Source organism: Marmota marmota, unplaced genomic scaffold (genome assembly GCF_001458135.2).
Source record: "Marmota marmota marmota unplaced genomic scaffold, marMar, whole genome shotgun sequence".
NCBI classification, from domain to species: Eukaryota; Metazoa; Chordata; class Mammalia; order Rodentia; family Sciuridae; genus Marmota; species Marmota marmota.
In genome coordinates, this window is record NW_026000242.1 from 4,210,356 (window position 1) to 4,236,514 (window position 26,159).

The 26,159-nt window shown below is 54.9% G+C and overlaps 1 protein-coding gene across 3 annotated transcripts; it reads left to right on the forward strand.

Moving 5' to 3' along the window:
- On the forward strand, positions 1-25,772 carry Trim29 (tripartite motif containing 29). 3 transcript variants are annotated; one of them, XM_048795677.1, is made up of 10 exons: positions 1-980; positions 9,107-9,202; positions 9,980-10,213; positions 11,564-11,762; positions 14,397-14,498; positions 16,754-16,846; positions 18,896-18,991; positions 20,422-20,523; positions 21,913-21,989; positions 24,680-25,772. In XM_048795677.1, exons 1-10 carry the CDS (start codon positions 189-191, stop codon positions 24,740-24,742), a joined length of 1,854 nt encoding a protein of 617 aa, XP_048651634.1. In that variant the 5' UTR covers positions 1-188; the 3' UTR covers positions 24,743-25,772. The 3 variants fall into 3 exon arrangements, with proteins under 3 accessions (XP_048651634.1, XP_048651635.1, XP_015345217.1); XM_048795678.1 differs by having other exon boundaries at positions 20,425-20,523; XM_015489731.2 differs by lacking the exon at positions 20,422-20,523 and having other exon boundaries at positions 4-980; positions 24,680-25,771.
- The last annotated feature ends 387 nt before the right edge of the window (positions 25,773-26,159 follow it).

Sequence of the window (26,159 nt, forward strand, 5' to 3'; positions counted from 1 at the left end):
CGGAGCCACCGCCTCTCCCTGGCCCGTTGTGTCAGGCTGGGCCGCTCCTCCCCTCCGTCTGCAGCTCCTCCTCCGGGCAGGTGTGTCCCGGGCCTGCGGCTGCCTGCCCCACTCCCTGCCGAGACACCCGCTGAGAGGTCACCCACCACAGTCCCAGCAAGCCAGACAGACCAGCTTGGTGATCTGCCATGGAAGCCGCAGATGCCTCCAGGAGCAATGGGTCGAGCCCTGAAGCTAGGGACGCCCGCAGCCCGTCGGGCCCCAATGGCAGCCTGGAGAACGGCACCAAGGTCGATGGCAAGGAGACGAAGACCGCCAACGGGCATGGGCACGGAGGGGAGGTGGCCGAGGGCAAGAGCCTGGGCAGCGCCCTGAAGGGGGAGGGAAAGAGCGCCCTGTTCTCCGGCAACGAGTGGCGGCGGCCCATCATTCAGTTCGTGGAGTCGGTGGATGACAAGGGTTCCAACTACTTCAGCATGGACTCTGCGGAAGGCAGGAGGTCGCCCTATGCGGGGCTCCAGCTGGGGGCCGCCAAGAAGCCGCCCGTCACCTTTTCGGAGAAGAAGTCCATCTTCTCGGAGCCCCGGAAGCCCTCGGTGTCCATCGTGGAGCCTGGGGAGGTCCGCAGGAACAGCTACCCGCGGGCCGACGGGAGCCTCCTGCGCTCCAAGTCGGGCTCCGAGGAGGTGCTGTGCGATTCCTGCATCGGCAACAAGCAGAAGGCCGTCAAGTCCTGCCTGGTGTGCCAGGCCTCCTTCTGCGAGCTGCACCTCAAGCCCCACCTGGAGGGCGCGGCCTTCCGCGACCACCAGCTGCTCGAGCCCATCCGGGACTTCGAGGCCCGCAAGTGCCCCCTGCACGGCAAGACCATGGAGCTCTTCTGCCAGACCGACCAGACCTGCATCTGCTACCTTTGTATGTTCCAGGAGCACAAGAACCACAGCACCGTGACGGTGGAAGAGGCCAAGGCCGAAAAAGAGGTAACTGAGTGCTGAGCTGTTTGCTGTCCCTCCAGACCTGGCCTCCCTCACCTGCCCTCTGACCTTGATCCCCATGGGGCTTCCTAACTATGGGGGCTTAAGATCATTCCAGACTTGGCCCTTTTAGAAAACATTTCTTTCCCCTCTGTACCTGCTGGCTGGGAATCAGAGGTGGCTCCCAACCAACTAAAGTTTTAGGAGGCAGGGGCATTTTTTTAGATAAGCCAAGAGAGGCTCAGAAAAGATTGCTTGACCAAGGTCATAGGTTACATTCAAGTCTAGGCAAAGAGTCAGACCTAATGGTGCAGAACTCTCTACTGGGCTCTGCCTGGCTAGGGTTATCTCTCCTTTTCCTCCTGTTCCTTCTCTTTCTCTCCCCTCCACCCCCCTTCCCACCTGAGTAGGACTGGCCCCTGGGGAATAGGTCACAAGTGAAGGAAGATATTGGAAGGACCGAGTTTGGGGGCCACTAAATTGTCCCTTTTGGCTGGCTTCTGGTTTGCATCTGCAGGACAGTGGCTCCTTGTTCGGTGTGATTCCCTCTAGGCTCTTCACTTTGCTCCCAGCCTCCTTTATCCTTTGCTCAGCAGGGCTGACTGTGCTTTGTGTGTGGTTGCAGGTGGACATGCCTGTGCCTGTGGGTGGACGTTTCTGGATTTTGTATGGAGGTGGGGCGTAGGTAAATGCGTATGTGTTTTCTATGAATGTGGGTGTCTATGTGTGCATGTGGATGTTTGCACATATTTGTGTATGGGATACGTAATTGTTTTGCATGAATTCCATGTATGTGATTATGCGCTACTTCCATGAGGCAGAGCAGAGGCAAGTGGAGGCTTGTGTATGTGGCACACCTGGGGAAGATATTCTGTGCTGAGAGTCCAGCTGTGGCCATTGCTTTTTGCCCCACAGATGCTGGGCCCACCATCTGGCCCTCCTTACTGCAGGAGGACTCTATGGGGGGCCAATGCTGGCAACTCTGCATTCTCAAGAGTTTTTGTACCCCTCAGAATGAGGCAACACAGGGTCCCTCCCTGCCCAGCTTTTCTGACCAGTAACTTGCGATTATTCTCTCTCTCTCTACCTCCTGCTCATACCCCTGGGCAGGGAGGGATGAGACCGAGATGGGAACAGAATCAAAGATCCCTTCCAGAAACTTCATTTGGCCTCAAAAGAAGATATCCCCGCTCCCTCTGGTCCCTGCTTTGTACTGGGAGCTAGAGGTGGGACATGACCATGGAACCCATTCTCAAGGACCTTACTTGGAAAGTTGAAAAAGAACAAAAGGTAGTCACCTTCAGCCACAGAAGCAAAGACATTGCAGAACCTCAGACTGAGTTTTAGGAAATGTGACCAAATTCTAGTCCTGATTTTTATATCTAAGTAATGGTAGGACAGTGAATAAATCCTTTCCATTCTCTCAGCCTTGGCTTCTCTCTATGTGAAGCTGAGTGGTTGGGTTAGATTTCTCTGTGGAGCCTAGGATTCTTGGACAAGAATCAGGGTGACAAGAGGTACCCAGAACAAGGAGGTGCTCAGAAGACACAGGATCCAGGTTACCACTTCTATTGCAAGCAAATCACACTTACGGACCTGTTTTCTATGCAGGGTTGGCCCCAAATATCATCTGAAACAAAGGTGTCACCATTTAAGAACATCCAGAGTGCCTGTGGAAGAGGTGGGCAGGAGGGTTTGGGGTCTTGTTTCAAGTTCTGGTTCCAGGGGCCTCCATGATGTAGGTCAGGAGGCAGAGCTCAAACACACAACAGGACTGGGGAGCACCCTCCCAGTTACATAGTAGCAGCTTGGAGTAAACATGGAATGACAAAATAAACAATAAACAGAGGACAGAACGCCAGGCCTCATGGAATTCTTGAAATCCCAATGCCTCCTCTTGCACCTTGTGGATAAGGACACAGGCCCAGAGAAACAAAGGACCTGTTCAAGATCCTGGTGGGAGGAAGAAGCCCCCTAAGTCTTCTTCCAATGTCTGAGAGCACCTCAGGGGAAGGGCATGGGGGCATGGAATTCAGGATGTGTGTGCTTTAGGAGAAAATGCCTGATCCTCTGACCAGGGCTGTGATGGGGATCTTTGGGCAGCCTGTGTGTATACACATGTGTGCACCTGAAGCACAGGGATATGCAGGCAGAGCAGGGATGAGAAGCCAGGGGACTAAGCTGAAGCCATTTGTCTAGACCTGGCTGTGCTGGAATGTTGGTGGGGGGTATAGCATAGAGCAGGGGTCTTGGGTCGATGGATCAGAGGGACTGAGTATGTCAATCCTGGCATCCTTGGGAGGCATCTCCTGCAGACCCAGACATCAGCCCACACACAGCTTCTTGCAAGGAGCCTGGGAAGAACCTGTTCTGCAGGCCTGTTGGTGAAGGCCAGGTGGGGTAACCCAGCCTAGCGTGGGTTAGTCGCTTAGAGCTGAAGATGACACCCATGGCTGCAAGTGCTCGCCTCCTGGGCCTTGGTTATCCCCAAACTCCATGCTCTGAAAAGATCATTTGGCTCTGTTTGTAGCAATAAGATGGTCTTTTCCCTGGTAGACCCATGTCACAATGTTTCCCCTCTCACCCCAAATATCACAAGGGGGTCCCATGATGTCAACTGGTCCACCCTCCACCTCTGGATATTTTCCAAGACAGGTTAATTAGTGAAATGAAAATGGATTAGGTATCTCCTTTCCTGTGTCAAATGTCCCTGCCATCTAGTCTAGTTCCCTCCTATGCAGCAGGCCAGGGTGTTAGGACCTGTCTTGGGGGGATGACAGGCTGTTCTGGAGGCACTGCCCCATTCAGCCTAGGTTCTGGGGTAACAATATCATCAGCATAGTAATACGCATGCCCATCACACCCAGCCAGTGTCACTTGGAGGGGCTCAGCCTGGGAGCTTCATCCAGTCTCCACTGCATGGCTTTGTTCAGTTCATTCCTTTCTCCATGCCCTGGACTTTATTTCTTATCTTTTTGCCCAACTCTTCCAGGAAGGCTGAGCTGACAGACTGCTGGGTTGCATGCCCCTTGTCTTTGAGTTTCTAGCTATACTGGTCTGGGCAGGCAAGCTCTTTGGACAGACAGTGGGGCTGAGATTTCAGATGAGGAGCCAGGCTATCGGCCAGGGTGCCCTGGACCCAGTCCCAGGAGATTTTCAGGGAGAAATATCTGCTCTGGGAAGGGCATGAAACAGGAGGTAGGATGACCTGTCCAGATTCTGAGAGGAAACAACCAAATAAAAGATTTAGAGAGAGGAATCAGGAGCAAAGTGACCAGCAGCTAGGCAGGTAGCAATTCAGTCTGTGTGGAGCACATCTGTGTGCTAGTGCTCAGCCTGGCGTGTGCGTGGTTACAAATGCCTGGTCTTGTGGGTGGGGAATTGTACCTATTTTATAGAAGAAACAGGTTTAAAGATGCTGAAAGACTTGTCAAGGCACAGTGTGGGAGAGGGTGAAGCTGGGATTTCTCGCCACCATTTTAAACCTTTTCTCCCCATAGAATTGGAAGGGTCTCCTTGAGATCACTGAGTTCAGTGGCTTCCAGGTGGCTGTCCTTGGGTTGGTATCACTTGATGACTTATTAAAACACAGATTAACAGGCTTTATCCCAGGACGTTCTGATTCAGGGAATTGGGGCCTGGGGTCTGAATGTTAATCTATGATGTTTACACATCAGGGATTCTGATGTGCAGCCAGAGTGGGAATCAGAAATCTAGTCCAATGTCACGAGGAAACCAAGACCCAGGGAGCTGAGGTGACTTCTGAAAGGCCCCCCTGCTCATCTGCAGATGCCAGGGGGAGCCCTTTCTTGGCCCAGCTTGTACTTCCTCTGTCCAGAGGCTCTGAGGAAGCACAAGGGACTGGGGGTGTCCAATCCAGCAGTTGCACTGATATCAGGCATTTGACATCTGAACGGAAACAGGGAAATCTACCCAGCATTTCAGATTCCTATCTGGATAATTACCATTTGTCTGGAAGTACAAATTTGGCAATTAACTAACTCACTTGGCAAATGTCACAGCCCACAGCCCCGGTTATTTCAGACTAGGGGAAGATCATGGTCTATCTCCCCTTCCCTGGGGGCCATGCAGGTACAACTGTCAAGGTGAGTATTTGGGTGTGCCAACACCTACCCAAAGGCCTGGTCCAGGCTGAGGCATTGCCAGACTCTTCCACTCCTCGAAGAATTTCAAGGTTGGGTGGACCACACAGGTGCCATCTCAGGTATGAGAGAGAGAGAGAGGGAGAGAGAGAGAGAGAGAGATGCAACCCAGTGTGGGAGAGCGAAACAAAGGAAGCATTTAGGGACAGGCCTAGGCAGGGTGAAGGGGAAAAATCAGGGAGGAGTAGGAAGTAGGCAGGAGGGAGGTATGAGTAGGGGAGGGACTGTGGAGAGCTGAGGCCCTGTCAGACATCAGGGGCTTCAACTGCATTCTGTAGGGGGAGGATCAGGAGAGAGAAAACTGGGGCCTCGGGCAAAGGTATGGGGAGGAAAAGGGAGGTAATAAGAGAAGAGGTTGAATTGATGAAGTCCATGAGGTAGACTTAGTTTAGCAGGAATGAAGGAGGAAGGGCAATGTTCTAGAGGAGAACCTGGTACCACCACCTTTGGAATTGCCTCTGAAGGTCGAAGAATAGGATCTGAGACCTGTCATTGCCTTTTGACCTTACTGCTGCTTTCTTTCTGACTGTGAGGACTCAGACCTCGCCACTTTTGCAAAAGGGGGCTTTTACAGAATTAAAGAAAATTCCTGGGCTGGGAATGTAGCCCAGTGGTAGAGTGCATGTCCAGCATGCATGAGGCCCTGGGTTCAACCCAGTACCCTGAAAAAGAAGAAAATTCCTGGCACTTAGTATGTACTTAGTAATTAAAGTTCTTTTCCTTTCCTCGCCTAGAGTTGCAGGAGAACAAAGTATCTTTGGAAACTTCCCAGGTTCTATTACTTCCTGTATAGGATAAGTCTCAAAGAGCTGAACATATATGAAGTGCCTTCTTAGACATCCGTAGAGCTCTTACCCTGAGCCTTCCTCCTTGACAGGGTAGGACTCATCCCAGAGAAAGGATCATTCTAGCAGCATACAGATCCTGGTCCCAGGACCCTTTCAGAACCCTCTGTGCCCTGCAAGTCTGATCTTGCTGGCTGTGCTATGGGAGCCAGGCCCCTCCCAGCCAAGCCTGACTTCCCTAGTGCCCCAAAGAAAAAGAGGACCAGTCTCCTCTCCACCCTGGCCGATTCTTCCACCCACTGCTGCAGACAGCTCGTCTCCACTTCTGACCCTGCCCTTACACATGTCCAGACTAGCCACTTCTTCTCCTCCCCTCCCAGGCTGCTGGCAGACACTCCAGCTCTCAGACCTCAGCTAGCTGGCTGCCCTCTCCCCACCCTCTCTTACACAGGATGGACTCCCAGGGGGCTGACCTGTCTCTGCCTTTGCCCAGATGTTCTAGGCAGCACTGGACTCTCTGTGCCCTGGTCCCCTGTACTCCATCCCTCCTTTCTCTTTCCCTCCATGCTCACCTAAGTGAGACATTTTCTCACCTGTGGGCTGACCATACAGCTTCTATTAGGTGTTCCTTTGGCACAGCTGTTCACTCCTGACATTCAGCTCCTTAACCTTCACCTTCTCTAGTCAAACCTCCTCCCACGGGCAGTGCTTAGCCTACCCTCTTCCCCTCTTCTGACCTCTGTTCTGTTTCCCTAGTATCCTTCCACCATCAGTTACTCATGATCTAACCCTTTATTTTGCATTTTCAGTCTAATGTCTTGACTTCCTGGCCTCTGTGTACCCCTTACACTGCTCTCTGTGCCTGGACTGTGTCCATACCACTTCTAAACCCAAACCCAATGACATACACTGAAATCACCACCCAACACCCCTGAGACCTCACCTGACCACGTCGGCCCTCTCCCTTCACTTGCTTATGTCCCACAGACCTGCCCATCCCTCTGTCCTCATTCCTGCAATTATGGTGACAATAATGATGATGGGGACCATTGTTCAGTCAAGGCTTGCTCTGTGCCAGATGCTTTCTGGGATCTTCAGTCCCTGATCATCTTCCATCCCACAACTTCCATGGGAGGCAGGTCCTCTTACTACCTCCATGGGACAGTTGGACCTACTGAGGCTCAGAGAAGTTAAGCAACTCACAAAAGCCCTTGCCTGTAGGTGGCGGTTACCAGATGCTAACTGTTGGATTCCCCATCATGTGCTCTGGGCAGGCTCCCTTCTGGATGCCCCACTCCCCAATAGCTCATTTCATGGAAGGGTGACCCATCCGCTTACTGGCAAAAGGGCTTTTACTGGGGTTGGGCCTGGGCCTGAGGGTGGGAAAGGGTGTGCTTTTGCTCTCTGTCACCAGCCCTTGTGAAGTGCTCCTCCTCCACATGCCAACTCCTCCATCCTTCAGGTTAGGATGCCTCAGCTGTGTAGTGGGAGTTTTGCAGCACTCCCCCACCTCAAGCCTCACTCAGGAGTTCTTCATGGATGGGAAAGTCGCCTGGGACAGACCTGTTGTCCAGCCTCTTGGTCTCTTCCCTAGAGCCCAGATCTGCCACCCAGGCCTGGCCTTCTCAGGGTCCTGGCCACTGGATCTGCCACCCGGTTTTCTGGGCTTTCCAGCTCTGTATCCTCTGAGTGTCTGAGGATCAAGTTTCTACTACCACAGTGTCTTCTCCCAGCCTCGTTCCAGGGACCGGGCCAAGTCCCTACCCTCCTCTTCTTGTGCTCCTCTCCTCTCAACAACCCATCTCCATCTCTGGTAATGACATTTTCTATGCTGTGGGATCTACAGCCCGTCTTTGTCTTGATCATGGGGAGCCCAACAGTGTGGTGGTTGCTGAAGGGCAGGCTGTGGGGAGGCAGGGGCTCCCTGTCTGGGGAGCTCGGTACCTCATGCCCCATGCCTTCCACACCCTCTGGTGCCATTTCCTCAAAGGCCAGGAAGACCTAAGCACCATCAGATCCACTTCCCTGGGTGTTTTCAGCAGATACCCCACAGGCCCCTGCTCAGCCTGATGGGATGTTCAGAGGTGTGCTGTGTGGTGATGCTCTGGGCCCCGGCTGCTCATGACTCCTGCTGATGGAGCCCATGTTCCTCATGGTTTGTTGAATCTTGACTGTTCTCACGAGCTCCCCCGAGAGATGGCTAGAGAAAGAGGTAGGCCTCCGCATTCAAAACCCAGTGGTCCTGGAGACCCTGAGCAATCCGAGGCTTCTTGGCTGCTTGCTTATTGGGTAGAAATCACCCCTTGTCTTCCGTGCTGGAAGGTACTTTGGAAGCACTAGCGGAGACCCAGAAGAACAAAAGAGGTGCCTCTTGACTAGACTGGTGGCCTTGGCCTTGACTTCTTGCCTCAGTTGGACATGCTTTTCAGAGAAGGGCCTTTCCCCACATGGAAGGCAAGTGTGGATATGAGCACATCCTGATAGAGACTCTTCCCAACCCACTCCACACCCCTACCATCCATGTGCCTGAGGGCAGGGGTCCTAGGTCCTCTCCCTCCATCCCAGCCTTTTCCACCCTTCGAGCCTCATTCTCTAGCCTTCTCCTCCTCCAGAGACCCCAGGTAAAAGTCCCTGTCTCACCCAAACTGCAGAATGTGTTCCTTCCCATAAACAGGTTTATAGCTGTGCCTGCCCAGACAGAGCCCAGGCCGGCGGCAACCCGGTTCCTGCTTGCAACACACACCCCACATCATGCCATAGAAACGTTGCACACAGTTACAGCCACAAGACACTCCCTGGCTGGGTTGGGCTCAGTCCTCTTCTTTTCTCCCTCTGTGGCCCCAGGTCCGTTGAAAGGAGCAAGAACCCCCAAAGTGAGCACCCTCCCACTCATGTTGGGTGCGGGGATAAGGGAGGTTTAGTCCCCACAAAGGCATGATGAGGGCAGCCAGCCCTAGTTACCTGAGAACAAGGAGATGGTGTTTGACCCTTGGTAACTGGCATGGAGTCTGGCATGGAGCCTGGCATGTCTGAGGTCCTGAGGGATGTTTGTTGGGCAGAGAAATGGAATGGATGCAAGTGAGCCCTGCCTGAGACTTGGATCCCTGGGTGGGCCCATGCCCTAGATCTCTGTGTCTATGCCCCTTTCTTCTCAATTTCTCCAACCCTGACTCTTTTCCTGCAGACAGAGCTGTCACTGCAAAAGGAACAGCTGCAGCTGAAAATCATTGAGATTGAGGATGAAGCTGAAAAGTGGCAAAAGGAGAAGGACCGCATCAAGGTAAGCAGCCCCCAGGCTCCCTTCACCGCACTTGCCCTGCCTGTCCTGCCTGGGAGGAGGCAGGCCTTGGTTCCTGTTCAAGGTTTTGGCCCTCAGTGACATCCCACACTTGTTTGTTGTAGATTCTCTCCCTGACCCTTTTGCATTCCCACCTAGCACCCAGATAGGATCCCACCTGTCACCTAACACTCATTGTATATCATCTTAGCAGAGCACATCCCAGACCCACCCTCCAGTGTGTTGTCTAGTGTCTGCTAATGTGTGCTCTGCCCATCCCCCCAGACTCCCCAGCCACCAAATACACACCATTTCTCTTCTACTTGTGCCACTGTGACTGGAAGTATGTCTGCCACGGTTTGGGGATTTATAAATCATATCTGAAATCGTTGTCTCTTGATCCTGGCCACACCAACAGCCAGACAATACACTTTTTGATTTGGTGTTTTGTTCTGGTTGGGGTTTGAGTGAGCACACCTTGACTCTTGGGAGAATGTCTAGGCACACAGGGAATCACTCAAGTGTGGAATGGTTGCTTGGGTTAACCTCTGGCCCCCCAGAGGAAGGAGCCACAGGTGGATAAGGAAGGGTAGGCTGTAAAAACACTGGCTATCTCTGTCCCTCTTTGATGCCTTTAAATGAGATTCATAGCCAGACAGTCTCGCCAAGTTAGGGCTCTGGGAATGCCCTGATCCTGAGTTGAGAACCTAAGGGTGTGCTCCCCTAGGGAGGTAGTTTTCCTTAATGAAACTCTCATCCCTCCTCTGATTCTGGACCTAGAGCTTCACCACCAATGAGAAGGCTATCCTGGAGCAGAACTTCCGGGACCTGGTGCGTGACCTGGAGAAGCAGAAAGAGGAAGTGAGGGCTGCCCTGGAGCAGCGGGAGCAGGATGCTGTGGACCAAGTGAAGGTGATCGTGGATGCCCTGGACGAGAGGGCCAAGGTGCTTCATGAGGACAAGCAGATCCGGGAACAGCTTCATAGCATCAGCGACTCGGTGCTATTTCTGCAGGTGAAAACAGAGTCTTCCACCATTCAGTCCCTAAATCCCGCCATCCTCTCCCTTCTCATTCTATCCACTTTCCCACATCCTCATTAATCATCCTTCCATCCATCCATCCATGCTTCCTTCCATCTGCCCATTTAATTTTTCCACCCAATCTACTTCCCTACCTCCTCTAAAGATGGTACACAAACACCACCTTGTACCATCTTCAATTGATATGTCCTAGCAGTGCTCTGGGTTACAGTGGGAAGGAGTTCTGTGGTGGATTAGTAATGTCTGCCGTGGGTAAGGGAGGAATGGTGTGAGTGCTGCATACTTGTTATCTTTGATCTAGTCAGTTTGGCTATTTATGCATCCATCTTTCTGTCTGCTAGAATGTTTTGTGCACTCCTTGATGCCCAGACTCTATTAGGTGTTGTGGTGAATAGAGAAGTATAAAACATGTTTTTCTGCCCCCAAGCAGCTGCAATCCAGCTGGGAAGATAAGACATGTACAATTAGGGAACAATATAGGAAAACATGTAATTAAATGATAAAGCATGTGGCTCAGGAGATAAGTGCCTGTGGAAACTCAGGGAAGGGTGAGCAGGCTGGAGCAATCTAAGGACAACTTTGTGCAGGAGAAGGAGTCTGAATAAGGTCTTGCAGGCCACTTAGAATTTGAGAAGGAGGAGGGATTCTCCAGTGAGGGGAAGGGAGGGGAGAAGCACGAATGTGCAGAGGCAGGATGGAATGAGGCGTGTAAAGGTGGAAGGTCCCTGTCTCACCCAAACTGCAGACTGACCCAGAATGCTCTGGTAATTCCTTGCACTTCTTTCTGCTTTCTCCTGGAATCTCACTGTAGCCTGTGTCCCTCTCAAAAACCCCTGTGATGTAGGAATCCTGCACCCAGATTAGAGGTATAAACCATGGAGTCATATATCTGAATGCTAAAGCCATCAGGATGTTAGCATCTGTGGATTTTTTTTTTTTTTTTAAGTACCAGGGATTGAACCCAGGGAAGCTTAACCATTGAGCCACATCCAAGTCCCTTTTCAATATTTTATTATCAGGATCTTGCTGAGTCGCTTAGGGCCTCGCTAAATTGCTGAGGTTGGCTTTGAACACGTGATCTTCCTGCCTCAGCCTCCTGAACTGCTGCTATTACAGGTGTGCACACCACTGCAACCAGCTGCATCTGTAGATTTTAATTGAACTTTTGCCTAGTGAGAAAAAGTGAGGCTAATTAGCTGATTTTAGAACCCAGCTCCTCTGGCTCCCAGCACTGAGTCTTCCAGCTGGGCTATAAGAGCCCCCTTGTTGACAAAAGATCCAGAAAAACTCAAGAAACTAATGGCTTCTTTCCTTTCTTGGTAGGAATTTGGTGCTTTGATGAGCAATTACTCTCTCCCCCCACCTCTACCCACCTATCATGTCCTGCTGGAGGGAGAGGGCCTGGGGCAGTCACTGGGCAACTTCAAGGATGACCTGCTCAACGTGTGCATGCGCCATGTTGAGAAGATGTGCAAGGCTGATTTGAGCCGTAACTTCATTGAGAGGAACCACATGGAGAATGGTAGGTCCCCTCTGTGTGGAGGCCCAAGGTCATGAGCTTTTCCCTCCCAGGTCAGTTCCTGCCTCCTGGTGCAGGTTGGCACCTAGCTAGCTGGCCCCTCATGGTTTTCATCCACCCATCCCTTTATGGGGATTTGAACTCAGGCTCAGGGATTCTAATCCCCATTGAGTTTACAGCTATTACAAGGGGTCTCCAGAGGAGGGTGATTCCTGGGCATTGGCTGAATAAGTGCCTCCTCTCTGTGGATCATTCTCAAACCTGGGGATTGGTTTCAGTCAGATCTACATCTGATTGTCCAGCCCAGCCCAGCAGATGTGTGCATGCTGTTGCCGTGTGGGCTAGATGCCAAGCTGGTAGCTTTACAAACTCCAGCAGAAGTGACTTAGAACTGCACCTGTTCTTAGAGGGAGGACTTACCTGTCACCATGGCTGTGTTGAGTAGTGTTGAGCCCAGAGGCTGCACTTGGCCTGATAGGCTGGGGACAACAGGATATAGCCTGTCTCTGTGACTCAATGTGTCCCTGAAATCAGCACCTCTTCTGAATCATGCTATCCTTGCAGAGGTCAACTGAATCATCTCACAGACTCTCCAAACCTGAGAAACTACCCCTATTAAGTCTTTTTCTACCCAGTCCCTTTAGGGCCTGAAGCCTGAACACTTTCCCCAAGGGCCCACCCAGTGGCCCAAGCCCAGCTCAGCTTTTAGAATGAGGTTTTCAGAATGCAGCCTGATTAAGATCTTCCACCCGTGCACACTAAAGGAAATAATCCCTGTCTATCCTAGATGGAGCTCAGGATTCTTGCAGGAGGAGAGGGGCTGAGTAGGTCACTGACCAGGGTCAGGAACAGGGACACCTATATATCTTGGTGATTTCACACAGCCTCCCTGTAAAATACAAAGGGACATTCAATTATACCTGAGGACAGATAAGACATTTTAGCAAGACAATCATTTGACTTTAAATGGCACTGACAGCCTCTTCCTCATGACAATAGCAGTGCTCCTGGTGGTGATAGAGATGGCAGAAGATGACTGAGCTCCCTGAAAGCCCTGGCGTAGGGCTGAGCTCTTCACTTCCGTTGCTTTACGGTCCCCTTGTGGAGCATTGCATTTTACAGATGAGAAGGCTGAGACTCAGAGAAGCATGTTCTCAAAGTGCAGGTCGCTGGGCAGGGGTGCTATGCAGTCCCCTGGGTCTTCTCATCTGGAAGGTGTCATCGGTTGATGGGTGTGGTGATCATTGTCCCAGGGTTCAAACCTTGACAAGACCTGGGAAGATGGCCAGGCCCTTGCAGGAACCATCCAGCCTTCCAGTTGCTCACATCCCATTTCTAGGTCATGAAGGTGCTGGCCTGGTCCCTGTGCAGGTGTGACCCTGCATCCCCTACAAGGTCTGTGGTGAGGTGGCAGCCGAGAGCAAGGGGAACTGCTGAATCAGCAGCTCTGCACCTGTGCCTGGAGTCACCTGGGGAGCCTCCTTTGCCTCTGTTGTTATTTTTGGTGTCTTCTGTAAGAGGTGGTGGATAGGAGGCTGGTGAGGTGAACTGTGGAGTGACTATCTACTGCTCCCTGATAGTAGACTCATTCCCACCCTCACAGACAGGGGGTAAGAGGCAGCAGGCCACCTTCATCCTGGCTCAGTGGGCAGGTGGTGGGGCTACCTTGTTGTGTATGCATTTATTCTTTTTTTTTTTTTTTGGTTCCATGGATTGAACCCAGGGATGGTTAACCACAAAGCCATATCCCTAGCCCTTTTTTATTTTGAGACAGGGTCTCGCTAAGTTGTTTAGGGCCTCTCTAAGTTGCTGACGCTGGCTTTGAACTTGTGATCCTCCTGCCTCAGCCTGCCGAGTTGCTGGGATCACAGGCATGTGCCACTGCATCTGGCTGCATTTATTCTTTGAACTACGGCTGAGTGCCAGGACCTGCTAGATGCAGGGGCTGGAGAGGAAGGATGTGTCTGAGCCACACTTCCCTTCTCTTGCCCAGGAGAGAGAGAAAGGGAAGGACAGAGAAAGTAGAAGAAAGGGAAGTAGTAGGAGACAGGAATGGGGTGGAGGACAGCTTGGAGAGGTGGAGCATCGAGCGGTAGATTTCTTTTGGTCAGAGTCTTCAGGTGGGTGCATCTAAGTGCTCAGCTGCCTTGATTCCTGGACCATGGAAGTCTTTACTGGGACCTTGATCCACCACCTGTGACTGCCAGGAGTGACTGGGGCTGAGCTGTGAAGTGGGGAATCAGGACTCAAACCCCAATGCTGCTCTTCTTGACCTATGTGACATGGGTCAATTTGCTTCTCTCATCTCCTGAGCCTTTTTTTTCTTACCTGTCACAGAGAGAGGTTTATATACCTGCTCAAGGGTCAAAGTACAGACTGAGAAATGGATATCATAGTCCCTTATAAACTGAAAGTACTGTGCACACGACCTTGCTCACAAGGGGACAGTCTAACAGAGTGAGTGACTCAAGGCAAGACTTCCCCTGCCCCACTCCAAAGACTGAAGAGCAGCACTCTGAGGCTCTGGGACCTTGATTGTCCCCAGCACAGAGCTGGTGGGCTATGGGTTCTCAGCCAGCCAGGCATGTCCCAGTGGGTCAGTTCCTCCTCTCCATTTTCTGACCTCTTTCTGCCCAGGTGGTGACCATCGCTACATTAACAACTACACAACCAGCTACGGGAGCGAGTGGAGTGCGCCCGACACCATGAAGAGATACTCCATGTACCTCACACCCAAGGGTAAGGACAAGCCTCCTTGGCCTAGGTCTGGCACCCCTCTTGCTTCTCAAGAGCCCCCCTGAGTCCATGGAGCAACTCTCAGCCAGGTTCCTCTTAGGTGGAGTGACACTACCTCCAACATGCCTGGGGAAGTCCTGGCTGTTGTCTTGGTGTGATTATGAACAGCACCTGCTTTCACCCTCACAAGTGACAAGTGTAAACTAACTAGATGACAAATTACCCAGCACCCTACTCCTCAGAGGGCTCCATCCCTGACCCAGGCAGCTTGTCCTGCCCCTGCCTCTCGCTCCCCTCTGCTGGGCTGGAGCTGTGTGGAGCTTCCACTTAGGTTTCTTAGGGCTCAGGCCCTGGGAGGGCTGCCTTCTCTGGGGCCTCCTCTGGGGTCAGCTGCTGCTTCTCCTCATTCCTCACCTGGCCACTTGGCCCCTGAACCTTCTCTCCCTAGGTCCTGCAGAAGCCCAGCCTGCAGGGTTACAGTCTGGTGGGGTCTAGACCAGGGCCTCCCTGTCCTTGTCCTGGGAGAGCACTGGCACATTCTTGGACACCAACAACAAACCACAGCAATGCCTGTTACATAAAGGAGGGTGTGCCAGGCCATCAGCCCAGGATGGAGGGGGTTGTACACTTGCACATGTGGGACTGGGGGACCAGGAGAAGAGTGGGGACCTCTGGGAAGGGGACGAAGGAGACCTGGGGAAGGTGAACCCGAGGCTCTGAGCTGTCACTCACATACCTACAACAGGAGGGGCTGGGGATTTGGAGGAATGAGCTCACTGGAGAGGAACCTTTGTGCCCAGCCCAATTTGAAAACAATACCTGAGCTTCTTCCAGCGGCCAGGTGCCCGGTCCCCTCCTCAACATTCCTGGTGTGGGCCAGGCCTCCTAGCCAGTGTGCCCACTCCCCTGCCCAGGGCACTGCCTCTTTGGGCCAGTTGTGTGAGAGTATGAAATGCACTAACCAGACAACCCCAGTGTCACTTTCCTCGGAAGGACCCAACATGACTGTTGGGTGCCTGTGGCTCCCCCCCTTGTCCCTAGATCAGCCCTGTTGACCCAGCGAGTCCCCAAATGGCTCCTCCTTGACTATTTTGCTCAGTGAGAGACTGAGGGCCAGTGTGACCTCCCTTCAGGCCACAAGGAGGGAAGAATCAACCTGCCTAGGTGTCACCTGGAGAGTCCCAGGGTCTGGGTGACCTGGGGTGGTCAGTGTTCCATCTGGCTTCAGCGTTCATGTCTGAGAAGATGCAGTTGCCCCCAGGGCTAGAAGCCCTCCCAGCTCTGCCCCTCTGAGTCAATCTGTGACATCTGTAGGTGGAAGAAACCGGTTCTCCCGGTATGCCTGTTCCAGCACAGTAAGCAGAGCCCTGCATTGGGGACAGGAGGGGCAGGACATCTGTCTTCTGGAGGGCTGGGTAGAGGAGATGCAAGGGAGAAGTCAAGGAGATTTGTCAATATCAGGGAAACAAGGCCACTTAAGGTCACCAGGCCCTGGGCCTGGGAGGTCCGGCAGTGCTGGGACTTCTCAGGAGAAGTGGGTCTGGTGGCTCCCTGAATGAGGAGCTGTGTGCCCAGGAGGAGGGTGCAGGGGATCCCCAGCACAGGTGCAGGAGTTTAGAAGGACTGGCTGGTGCTGGCCCTGGTGGGCCAGGCTTGGGGAGTGGAATGGGTGGACCCAACAGGAGGGTCCTGGCACACACGGGAGCTCATTTTCTGCATCTGGGAAGTGGGGATACTGATCCACTCTGTCTTGTTCATGGGCTGTAAGGCTCCCATAGCCTGGGGTAAGCCACAGTGCTGTGCTGGTACCAGATTACCTGGCCACCTGCTGGTGACTCGGCCCTCGCTCAGCCAGTGGCCCAGCTGCTCCTGTCATCACCAGGGCCTCTCCGTCCTCTCACGCACAGGGGACTGGCTCAGGAGGGAATTGTTGGCTTGTCAGCCTCCTCATGGCCCCCAGGCCCCCTAAACAGAGTGATCCTATGTATTAGTATGTTCAGGACTCTCCAGGTGAACCCCAGTGCTCAGGGAACCTTGAGCCTCTTCACTCCCTAAGGGGTCTCCATTTAGATGGTAATTAAGTGACAGCCTAATGCTAGACCCAGTGACTCCTCTTAATGTGGAGTCCAGGTCCCTTGGTGGGCAGTTAGAGACCTGTTTAGGATCCTGCCCAAGACCCCAAATTAGAGTCTATGGCACCCCAAGTTGAGCCAGACCCACCTTTCTGCAATGACAAGCTTTCCTTGTATGCTTCATAGGGGGCGCCCGGACATCCTACCAGCCGGGGTCCCCCAGCCGCCTCTCCAAGGAGACCAATCAGAAGAATTTCAACAACCTCTATGGCACCAAAGGTAGGAGGGGCTCATCTCAAGGCTGGGCAGAACTCATGTGAGGTATAGGCGGAGGTGGGCTGGGGGCCAGGGCTGGGGTGGGGGCCAGGAGCTCCGAGGAAGATGAATGTGGGGAGCTGGGACAGGATGGGCTTCTACTGAGCTTGAAGTGTGTGTGTGTGTGTGTGTGTGTCTACACGTGGGTGTGCACAGGTGTACACAGCATCATTAGTTAGGCTGGAGAGAAGCTGCTGGAACCTCAGCATCACTGTAGATCCCTGGGTCCATGTGCTCTTCTTGTCCCTGAGGATGAGTTGGAGGAAACAGGGTGAGCGGCACCCCTGGGGTAAGGTCTGGGGACCTCTCCCAGCAAGTGTCTCTGCAGAAGACCTCTGCTGGTTTGTGTACTCCTGCACTGAGAAGTTGTATGTTGGTTAAAACAAATGAGCTTAGCTGTGGATGGAAAGGAAGGCATGGTAGGAAATGGAGCCACCCCTGCAAATCCAGGAGCCACCACTGTCACATGGGCTGAGCAGGAGATCCCTTAAGACCCAAAAGAGGTGAAATGGGGGCTGGGACATGCCTTCCCCTGGGGGAGGCGCCAAGCACAGGGTCTCCCTCTGTTTCGTGTGGTGAGAGGTCCACTATGTGCCAGGACAGGGCCATGTGCTCAGTAAACACCAGCTTTGGGAGACCCTGGCTCCTGGGTGCTGCCTACCATGTGTGGAGAGGAAGGGGACTAGGCCAGCTCCACCAGTTCTACCCAGACGCAATACCAACACTGGAAGGACACTTCAGTGATGACCAGGCCCATGGAGATTGGAGTGGACAGGGCATGTCCAGGCCTCTCTGTTCAGCATGAGATTCCCAGCTGGGACCCACCACGGCCCTCTCCTCCATATCTGCAATAGGGAGCAGTGGTATCTGCCCTGCTCACAGCTGCAAGCTCAGGGCCCAGAGTGGAAGAGCCTAGAAAACAGTCATTGAAAGCCAGAGAGAGGGAAGGAAGAAGAAAAGGGCAAGTTCTCTGTCTCCCAGGGTCTTGGGCCATGAAGGCCTGGCACGGGAGCTTCCCAAGATCCTTGTGGGAAGGATGTGCACCAGGGAGGGCCCAGCCCCAGCACCTCTGACCACTGAGCCCAAATGGTATCCTTGTCCTCCCCCAGGCAGCTATGTCAGAGGACACAGGGACCGGTGGCCCCTGCTGCAGAGCAGAGCTGACTGGAGAGGCTCTGGGCCTACTGAGAAGGGGCTGGAGAGCGTTCGTCATGTCTGGGGCCCAAGTCCAGGCTGGGACATCCTCATGGTGCCCTGCTGTTCCTCCCACCACCTCCCCACCACGTTCTCCTCTAGATGACAGGGACGTATTTGCACAGGAACATCTGTTAGCCTGTTCAACCTGGCAAACAGGAATCCAGGTGTTCTATCAGCTGCCTCTGTACCCAAGTTTCAGGATATGTTGGAATGTGTTTATTCAGTCACTCATACATTCACCATCCACCAGACAGTGAGCACCTTTCAGAGGCCGGGCTCTGGGCCAGGCACCAGGTGTGGTTCAGGGCCAGTCAGGTATTTCCACAGGCCCCATGGAGCCCCATTGGGATTTAATTAAGTAATTGCATCCCAGAGGACAGGGAATGTAAGTGCTGTGAGGTGTAGGGCTGAGGCACACCCCGACTTGGTGGACTTGGTGGAGGTGGTGTGGATGCTCACACGTGAAGACTCACTCCATGATTTCACTTTGGGGAGAAGGCAGGAGAGAAAGTGAGGGATGCTGAGGGACAGAGAGGAGGGGATGCAGCCAGGAAGAGGGTAGGGTGGTGGGGGGCCTATTTAAAGGACTTGGCTCCTTATTCTGAGGACAGTGGCCTTTAGGTAGGGCAGGAACATTTTAAGTTTTAAAAAGATAACTTTGATGGAAAAATGGGGGAAGGCATGACTAGGGACATCAGCATCCTGTCTTGGGAGGTGGCAAGAGGCTGGAGAGACTCACAGAATCAGCAGTGTCCTGGTCTTGCTCTCCCTCCTCTGTGCCCCGCTGAGGTCTGATGCCCCTCTTTGCCTTGCCAGGTAACTACACCTCCCGGGTCTGGGAGTACTCCTCCAGCATTCAGAGTTCCGATGACCTGCCCGCAGTCCAGGGCAGCTCCTCCTTCTCCCTGAAAGGTGAGCCCTCCAGCTGGTCGCCTGCTGTTCCTCTGCAGCTGCCCTGCTTGTCTCTGCCCGCTCTCCTGCCTTCCTCCCTCGCCTTCTGGAGACCAGAGTCCTGGCCAGAAACAAAACAAAACAAAACGGCCAAAAGCTTTGCTGTAAGGAGGGCAGAAGATGGGGCTGGGCCACACCAGCATTCTCAGGGTTCCTTGCGTCATACACTCGTCCCTCAAGATGTGCTGTGACAAGAGGACTCAGGTGGGGGAAGGATGACTCCTCAGTACTCTTGTGCCCTGCCCCCATGGGCCATGAGCCCAGGATACTAGAGCTTAGGGCAGGGTCTTCCTGCTGCAGAGATTATTTAACTTTGTGGGCCCAGTGACTCCCAGGCCCCTGGGCCATGGCGCACCCTCGGTATCCTACAGAGCCAGTCCAGAGGGAGCCGCTCTGGAGAAGGTGGGTCAGATGACTGCGAGGCCTCCCAGGTGTGATCTCTTTCCCCTGAACTCTGACACCCCCTGCCTATTGTGCTCCCCAGAATTCTTGGGCCAGCCTGAGGGATTGGTGTCTCCCGCCCCCTAGAGGGTTGGGGTCATCTTGAGGGGCAGACTTGAACCAGACCCTGGTTTACAGAAGGCCTAGGGCCCTCCCGTCTCTCCTGTTAGGTCCTAGGGTCAGCTCTGGTGGGCTGTGGTGAGAGTACCCCAACTCCTCTGACACCCAAATTACTGGCCTGGAAGAAAGGATCAGCAGTCCGGGGGTGGGCAGAGAGCAGGAGGGAAGGGGCTGTGAGACAGTCACTCATCAGTGAGGCCTCTAGGGTGGCTTTATCACCCAGCAGTCTCTTCCAGGCTAGTCCAGCCCATACCTGGAGCAGGGTTCTTGGCTGAACCAGCCAGGTGGAGGAGAAAGGAACAGAAAGGAGGGCATGTCCTGTCTCTGAGCTTGGCCTGGGCGGCTCTGGGGCTCGTCTTGACCAGCAGACATCTTCCTTGCTTTCGGTCAAGCCTGGCCTGAAGGTCACCTGGCCCGGAAGACAGCCACCCTTGGGCATGGTTTGGATGCCTCCTGACATCGCCCCATGGGCCTGCACAGACTCTCCTGTCTCAGGCCTGGTCCTGGGAGGGACTCCCATGCCTCGGAGGATGAGCCCAGAACATTCCTACTTTCATGCAGATCAGTTTGTGGAGCCCTTCAGGAATGGCCCTCAAGAGGGTTCCAGATAGGTGCTGCCCTGTGTGCCAGGAGAGCCCCAACCTGCCAGGACCCAGCCCATCCACTCTCTGTCAGCAGCCCACAGGTGGGGACAGTGCCTGGGCTGTCTGCGGGCTCCAGGGCCTGAGAAAGGGCTGCCAAGCACAGAGCGTGCAGAATAGATCCGGCAGGGAGTGAGGGCTTCCGACCTGCTGGCCAGTGCTTGCTGCTAACACCTCTCTCTCTCCCAGCAGGCACTGGGAAAACTCCCTATCAGTTCACCACCTTGGGACAGGCCACTGCCGAGTTTTCCAAGCCACTGGACCGCAGTGGGCTGTTTAAAAATAATCCTGGTACCTGCCCGTTTTCCAACCCTTCCTTTTCCCTCTCCCATACCAGGGCAGCTGGGCACAGGCATGACCAGAACCTTGTGGGGGTTCTCTGACACTTCTAGGGTGCCCTGGTCCCTCCTCCCCAGAGGGATGCATGTCCCCAGCTACCACCCTCACTCACTCTCTATCTGGATTTCTACCACTGCTCAAGGTTGCTTCCCTGGGCCACCCCTCCCTGCCCAGCCCCATCCTCCCCCCTCTGGTGGCTGCCATGGGATTTTCTTTCTGGTTATTGGGAGGTGAGGTGTGAATCCTCCCTCTCTCAATCTCCACTCAGGACCCTGGGGTCCTGGCTCTGTCTCCTTGCCCTGCCACCTTGCTCAGTGTCATGGGGGAAGTGCTGCAGGTGATCTGGGCCTGGTGCAGAGCAGGGCAGGAGAAGGCTGTCCCCAGGGGGGCAGGCACAGTCTTGCTGGACAGGGGACTGTCCAAGGACAAACCCTGTTTATTTCCTGAGCTTCTCAGCATCCAAGTCACAGCCTATTTTTTCCCAGACTGTGTCCTGTCCCTGCAGGCTGATGGCCAAGGCTGAGAGTGCTTTTCCCTGTTCTGAGGACCAGCGCTCCTTACGGATCCCCTGGACTGAGGGGAAGGGCAAGGAAAGTGGCTGCTGGGCCTGGGGCTGGCACCTTCTGATCAAGCCCAGGCAGTGCCACCTGCTCTGGTCCTCTCTTGGCCTGCTGTCCTAACCCTGGGGGGCAGCCACCCTGGAAACTCACTGCCATTCTGTGGGCCCCAGTCTCCTGCTAGAGGCCGTGGAGCGGTGGAGCCTGGTGGAAGGAGCAGGCATAAGGGTTTTGGAGTTTGGCAAAATCTGATTTCCAGTATTGACCGCTGCTTGCCCGCTGGGCGAGTCAGGCACACTGCCGAGCTCCCGGACACAGGGAGGGCTGAATTAGGAGCCCACTGCAAGCCAAGTGCCTGGCTCGGTGCTTGGCACAAGTGGGGCTTGGCAAAGAGGAAGCCTCGTATCCTCCCAGCACTGGGGAGTCGGGAGCGCCTCCTGCAGGAAGGTTCTGCAGGCAGTGCTATGGGCTGGGGGTGGGAGGGGAGGGGCCATGGTGTGAGCGGGGTGGGTGGAAATCCCTGCAGGGCAGTGTGGTGCTGACCTGGCTGGGGCCACCTCGCCTGCTGCTTGGCAGGCTCCTCCTCTGCCTGCCTCCCTGCCTCCTCCTTTGGCTGGCCTCCCCAGGTTTTCAGTTGTCAGTGGCAGTGCCAGGCTGCTGCACACCTCTTCAGGTGGCCGTCTTGGGTAAGGGGCTGGATGGCGCTTGGTGGTCCTAGAGATAGCAGCTGTGCTGCTCCACTACCAGCCGGTCCTGCCTCTGACAGAGCCTCCTGTCTTCCCAGGCTATCCCTCCCTCATCCGCAGCCAGACCCCTAAGGCCCAGCCCCAGACCTGGAAATCCGGCAAGCAGTCTGTGCTGGTGAGTAAGATGCTGCCAGGGGACTAGCTGGGCACAGGCATGACCAGAAGCCTGGGCATGGAAGGGGTTTCCCAGGGCCACTGGTCTTCATGTCCCAGGGTCTGTGGGAGGAGGAGGCCTTTTCTGGGCCATGCATGGGGGAGGAGGCAGCAGTGGCCATGACACCCATAGAGATCCAGGGCTTATGGGGAGGGAGTTGGGTAAGCACATTCTGTCTGGGCCACAGTTTTCTAATCTGTGAAGTGGGCCACCTGGTTCTTTATTCGGTGAGTGACTGTTGGATTCTGCACTTGGTGGCTCATCCTCCACCAGCTCTGAGACTGTAAAAGTCTCCTCCAAAGGATGGGCCTGGAGATGGGTCCCACCTCCCTGGGGCACTTTTCCAGCTCTGACAGCACAGAGGCCATTGGGATGATAATGTGGGGGAGATGGCGTGGGAGAGGCTGGGATGCTAGGAAGAGGCGTATTGGGGGTTCAGTAGAACATGATCCTAAGCCAGGCCATCAGAAGAGCAGCACCGCGAGGGCTCCAGGCCACCCTGGCCCTGGCATCTTGGAGGAGTGGGAAAACCTCTGTGGGGTTAGTGATCCCCTCGGCCCTTTAGACCTCATGTGCCCGAGCCTTGCCCAGGACCTCGGGGGTCAGGGACTCCCAGGCTGCTCTCCAGCTTCCTGAAGCTTTTCTCTGAGGCCCACACCAGGCCCTGCTGAGGAGCCGCCGATGGCTCTGCCGTGAGGATAGCATCAGGGGTTTGCTGAGCCCTGGGCTCCTGCCGTCTTTGCATTTGGAGCATGGGGAGGTGACTTGCTCTGGACCACAAAGAGGTCTGGGGCTGGTTTAATTGGAAACAAACTTTAATTTGCTGGTGATGGGAGTTAAGTGATCGCGTGTGTAATTTGGAGCTGGGCCCCGGGGCACCGCAGCAGCGGCGCTGCAAAAACAGATAGGAGAGGAAAAGAAGCCTCCTCCTCTGGGACTCGGCCCTTGGCCTCCCTGCCACATTCCCCCTACCTTCCCAGAGCCTGGTCCCTGCAGAGAAAGGACATCACCACCTGAGACTCTGGCTGGACAGGGTCCCAGTGTCCAGCGAGCTCTCAGGGCTGGGAGAAGGGGGCCAGGTGCTAGCAGGCAGAGGCTGGCCTAAGCATCGGGCTGTCTGGGCCTCAGCCCCAGTCCTCTTGCCAACCTGCTGTGTGACCTTGTATGAGTCATTCTCCCCTGTGCCTCAGTTTCTCTACCTGAAACAGGAATCAGATGGCTTGGATGATTTCATGTCCTTCTAATTCTCCGGAGCTAGGCCCCTGAGCCAGGCAGGAATGGAGAGAGGGCACCTGTGGGTGTCACGGGGCCACATTCCTGCTCACCCACCACTCCAGGCTCTTAAGACGGTGCTGTTCACTGACCTGCAGTCCACGTTACGGACCTGGCCTTCCTGAAGGAAAGGCTTCTGCCATGCCCAGCGCCACTCACTTCACCTTGTGAACCGTTTGGGGGTCCAGGCCAGCATGGGGGTAGTTAGAGACCTGTTCCCAGCTCTGCTTTGAGCCCTGCAGAGTAGCCATGTGACTTTGTCTCCCTGGGTCTCAGTTTCTTCCATTGGTAACCAGTGGTTTAGCCGAGGTCTGAGCTCTGACGCTCAGGCCTGCACCCTCTGGGCCTAGTCCAGCTGCGGACCAAGTGCAGGCAGGGTGCTGGCTGGAGGGGCAGGGCCAGGGCAGGCAGGGCCAGGCGGGGGCTGAGAACAGCCTGGGGGGTGTGGGAGGGTGGTGTCTTCTGTATGGGGGTCAGTGGGCAGGGCAAGCTCAGTCTCTGACCCAGCTCAGGGACAAGCCCACTTCCTGAGACCTCTAGGGGGACAGTTCACATGGCCAAGCAACAGCTAAATTTTGCTTTTGCATTTCATCCTGAAAGACCAGCTGAATTCTCAGGACCTGGAAAAGGGGTTAGGAGGAGAGGGGGACACTGCTTGGTACAAGTCGCAATACACAGAGAAGGCTGGGAGAGATGTCGCTGGCAGTGTCCCGAGAAGACGCTCCCTGAATACCTCTGAGGGAGGCAACAGGGCTGTGGGGAGCCCAGGGCTGGGGGGCCCAGGCCCACGGGGAGCAGGTGCAGTTGTTTGCCTGTCTGCACCTTCTTTGTTGGGGACAAGCAGATGCTTGAAGTCCTTGAGACTCAAGAAGCGATATGGAAGCCTGGGGGTGGGAGGTGGGGTGGACTCTGAGCCACGCTGCTGGGGCGTCAGTCCTGGATCCCGTACTCACCTGCTGAGTGACCTTGGGCAAGTTGCCTAGCCTCTCTGTGCCTTGGTTTGCTCGACTATAAAGTGGATACGATAACAGTAACCTATTTAATTGGGTGGTTGTAAAAATTAAACGAGTTCGTCCATATAAAAACCCTCAGCACAGTGTTGTTGGGCTTTATGGAGTGGAAGGCGCCACAGCCTTGGTGCGGGCGGAGGCTGCAGCGCATCAGCCATCTGGCAGGAGTGAACTCCAGTTAGGATCCGAGCTCACAGATTCTGGTGACAGTAGGGGCCCCCTGAGTAGATAGATCTCATGGGTCTGGCCACGGGGCCCCTGGACTTGTTGGGGTTTGGGCCATTGCTGCTTCCAGGGGGCCGGGCGTGGGGAGGGCTGGCCGGCGGGCTCGGGGCCGTCAGCTTCCCTAACCTCTCTGTCTCCCCACAGTCTCACTACCGGCCATTCTACGTCAACAAAGGCAACGCGATGGGCTCTAACGAGGCCCCCTGAGCTCCGGCACGAGGGATGAGGCACCGCCACCCCTGCCCTCTCCGCTGCTCCTGCTGTTCCTGCCTTCTAAGCCACCGTGCTCTTCCGGGTGGGGGCTTGGCCCTTCCCTGCTGCCCCGGCCCCCTGCCAGCCCTCTCAGGACTTCATCCAGGCCCCGTCTTGCTTGGTGACTTTGGGTGGGCCCCTTGTTCCTATGCCGAGGCCAACCCACCACAGGGGGAGAACAGGGTCACTCTCTCTCCAACCCACCACCCTTCTCCTCTGGGGTGGGGTCACCGAGGCCCACGGGGTATCAGCCTGCCCTCCTGCCCAGGCCCCGGGGTCTCCAGGCCTCTTCCACCTGGTGCCTGGTGAAGCAGCTGCCTCCCGCCCATCCCCGAAGACCTGCCTTCTTTCCAGCAGGTTGGCCCTGAGAGGAGAGGGCTTTTGTGTTGAGAGGCCCCTGTGTCCTCTGGGGTCCTACCAACAGCCCCCAGCCTGGAGGAAACTACAGGCCTGGCCACAGAGAGGCCACTGTCTTGGTCTCACCCAAGACAGGGTGGGCCATGGGTCTGTGCCATATCCGCTTTGAGTCTGGGTCCCCAGAGGGTGAGCAGGTTGACTGTAGCCAAGAGACTTCTCTCCTCCACCTGACAGGATGAGCAATTCCCTGATGTGAGATAATCTACCCATGAAAATAGCTACTGGCCCGGCCGCGCCAGGGAAGTACCACTTACCTTAGAATCTCATTAACTTCTAATTGATGGTTCGCCCCGGCGATGGACAGCCAGCTGGCTAGTAGCGGCCAGTGCTGTTTACCAGGGTGCCTTGCGTTGCCCCCGAGGGGAGCCTGCCTCTTCCCCTGACTGCCCTCTGTGTCACATGCCACGGGGCTCAGGGAGACAGACCAAACCAGGAGCAGCACGGCGGGGTTGTCTTTGACCCCAGTTCCAATGGGGGCTCGAGGTGGCCAGCTTGCAGGGGGTGGCAGACTTTCAGCTTGGGCTTTCCCCTCCCAAATAAACCGTTGTCACTCATTTCTCTTGTGTTGAATGACTGGCTCTCCAGGGTCCCTGGAGGGCTCCGAGTCTTTGGCTATCTTCCCTCTTTCACCTTGAAGACGGGGCACGCTGGGGTCTCCCTCCACCCCTCTCCACCCCAGGCTGATTCTCTGGGGTGCAGGAGACTGGAACTTTCTGAAACAGGTCTTGATTGACATTAAGCACAAAGGGTGGGAGCCTGGGGATTCTGGCCAGCCTGCACCAGGGTCCCCAGAGAGTCTTGGGGAGCCTGGAACCCAGAGCCCTCTGATGCTCAGATGCCAGAGGTAGAGGTCGATTGGAGACTCTGGACCTGGGGGCCTCCTCAGTGTGGGGAGGGCCTCCGAGGCAGGGGAGCCTGAGGACAGCCCCATCCTGGGCTTGGTGGAGGAAGAAAG